The sequence below is a fragment of the Danaus plexippus genome, chromosome 6 (genome assembly GCF_018135715.1).
Source record: "Danaus plexippus chromosome 6, MEX_DaPlex, whole genome shotgun sequence".
In the NCBI taxonomy this organism is placed as follows: Eukaryota; Metazoa; Arthropoda; class Insecta; order Lepidoptera; family Nymphalidae; genus Danaus; species Danaus plexippus.
Genome location: NC_083540.1, coordinates 4,260,983 through 4,263,875, shown reverse-complemented (window position 1 = coordinate 4,263,875; position 2,893 = coordinate 4,260,983). Strand labels below are relative to the sequence as shown.

At 29.9% G+C, this 2,893-nt stretch overlaps 1 protein-coding gene across 1 annotated transcript; it reads right to left on the bottom strand.

Moving 5' to 3' along the window:
• Positions 1-339: 339 nt before the first annotated feature.
• On the bottom strand, positions 340-2,475 carry LOC116779276 (C-type mannose receptor 2-like). Its single transcript, XM_032673547.2, has 5 exons — positions 2,335-2,475; positions 1,895-2,146; positions 1,589-1,789; positions 1,103-1,351; positions 340-841 (listed from the first exon to the last, which is right to left on the bottom strand). The coding sequence occupies exons 1-5, from the start codon at positions 2,390-2,392 to the stop codon at positions 657-659; spliced, it is 945 nt and encodes a 314-aa protein (XP_032529438.2). The 5' UTR covers positions 2,393-2,475; the 3' UTR covers positions 340-656.
• Positions 2,476-2,893: the final 418 nt, after the last annotated feature.

The window sequence follows — 2,893 nt, the reverse complement described above, 5'->3', positions numbered from 1 at the left end:
GTACACCTTCCCTATTTCAAGGAAACAATTTAGGATGGTTGCCTCGAGCAAGGATAACGGACATCCCTCTAATCATAGACTACCTTCTAACTAACTTAATTGTTCAAGTTCATGTGTTAACTTTTCGCCTCCTCATTAGGTTTGGGATAACCGATTAAGTAAAGCTTTAATTTAGTTATAAGAAGGAAATGAAACATAATTTTGATAAAGTATTTTAGTTAATATTTATATATAGATTATATTATTTTAATTCTAGATGAATACTTTCACTTATTGGTTTTTGAATAACATTCTGGTGTTTTGAAATTTATGGGAAATATGGTTTTAAATAAAAATTCCTGGTATAAAAACAGTATATTAGATGCATAGTTCGGCGCTTGCATCGTTTTCAAACGTACATATATATGTATCTGGTTTAGGTAACGTTGATGTCCTTATGTCACATGTCGCTTACACAATACTAAATCCACTGAGAGGTCACATGCCATTAACAACAAACACGGCTGTCGTATCAATTTGGATAAATTAATGTTGTCTTATTTATTAACATGACTTTTTAAAATATTTCATAATTAGTTATAACGGCATTAGAATATATTTTAATATCTCAAGACTTTTGTTAGTATAAATCTGGTTGTTGTTTGAAGGATTTCTTGTTAATATGCGTTTATTTTTGTTTTATTTATTATTCTTTCACACAGAAACATAGCAGGGCTATTACAATAAGTCGTTTTAAGGAAACCCGTTCGAGATATGGCTCCGCAACGCTTGTTATAAGTTTCTTTCAAATCTTCTTTCATCGGAGTCCACGAAGCATATCCAGCGTTCTCTAAGGTTTCTCCTAAAGAGCATAAAGAAATGCAATTTATAGAAAACATAATTTTATCAAAACACGTCATACGTTAAAGTTTTATATTAATGAGATTTTACAAAATGCAACAATTATATGTTACATTCGTAAATTCCTACATAGAGATTTAAATCTGACCCTTACTATTGTCACTTCAAAAAAAAAAAATCTAGGTTTAAGAAGTTTGGTCGTTTGCAACTTTAATTTAAGCTTTAATAATGACATTTACCAGATAGTAATAGAATATCTAACCTGTTATAGTTCTGTATTGATTTTGAAACATCAAGTCACTAAATCCAATGTGTAATATATTTGGATCGGGTACATTGCTATTTAAGTTTTCTCCGAGGAACCCTATTACAACACTCGCCTCTTTTGCTGAGTTTATAATAGCTAAACGTCCCTCCTCCAGGTTACAAGCCAAAAAAGCGTCATGCCAAGATAAAGGTTCTTCGTGAAATTTATAGCATTTGCCACTTATTGCTTTATGTGGAGCGTAGCCTATAAAAATATAAAATATTTTCTGTTATAAAATGGGTGACAAATTGGAATATTTTTCATTTTTACTTTTGTATTTTCCCCCATGCTGATCTAGCGTTTGTTACTTTAATTATTATCTGAAGTTTACATTTTTTACTCGACAAATAATAATAATATTGGATCGGAGAGTTTATGTTTATACAGCACGATACTAATATTTTTGATCAAAAATATTTATTCGTTTTATCTATTACTCACCTGCGTCAAAATTGTCACAGGCCTGATTATAAACTGTATCGTTTCCACGTATTTTACACACAAATGGGTAAATGTCGGTACATGGACGATCCTCAAAGAGACCCTCTCTGGTCATAACAACGCAGTGTTCTGTACCATTGACGTTGTCTGGCATACCTTCTGCCCAAAGCAATTCTAAAATTGTACCTGTTATTGGTTGTCCTGTAAGATAAAATTAATATAGAAAAAGTTGCATTTAAAACCAATTGTAGAAAACGTATTAGTTTCATAAAAATATGTATGTATTTTTTTACGACATTTATTTACCTTTGACGGTGAGATAATTTCCAACGGAAAAATTATCATGTATTCCTATAAATATAGCAGTATAATGTGCCTTCATGTTACTCATAAGTAGTTTTAAGTTTTCTATTTCTTCCAATGTATCCGGTATAAGTAATGTAGTACCTTCTGATTCACACATTTGTCTCGCTTGAAACCAATCCGTAGCTAAATCGTGAAGTCTGTAGAATGTCTTGTGGGAATGTGCCCACATATAATCCATGCGGAATTTCTGAGCTAACGGCGTTTTAGGTAAAGATTTAAAATTTATTAACTTTACATATATACCTATATTTTTTAAATATTTTAATGCAAACACATTTATTTCAAACAGTGTACTAAGTAAAACAAAAAAAAAAATTGTACAATGACTTGAGCTAGTTACTTTTTTATGTTTATTCAATTTATTAAAATAATTCACTTACCGCTTAAAAAATTTTGTTGACATATTTGATATAAAAGTAACAAAAGAAGCGATAACATGGTTAAATGAAAAATAATTGAAACAAGAATGAAATTGAAATTGTTTTTGAACTATTGTATTGTAATGTATTTGTAGATTTACTGATATAAAATGAATTTTTGTATTGATAAATGTATTCCTTAAACAAGGAGGAAAAAAGTGTAATTAAAATAATAAAATACCAATAATATATAAAAACGATATTTATCTTGCATATTTTCCTGAGAGCTAAGATTATTATTTAATGTTTGATTTGTATATTCTTGATTGACTGATATGAATGTCAATGCAAAATAGCCGTAATGAAATAATTACAATAATTTTATGTTTTATCTAAATTTAATATCCTATTGAAGATATTTGATCTTTCAATATCTTCACCATGATAAAGGCCAGCGCGGTCCACCCGCTCGACAGCCTTCTTATTTGAATCTCCTTTCTAAGCGACTTCCTTTTCTGTGAGTGTCAGGTAATTATCTGTGTGGGTTTCCAATTTTCCGATCGAACGGTTAATTCAGTTT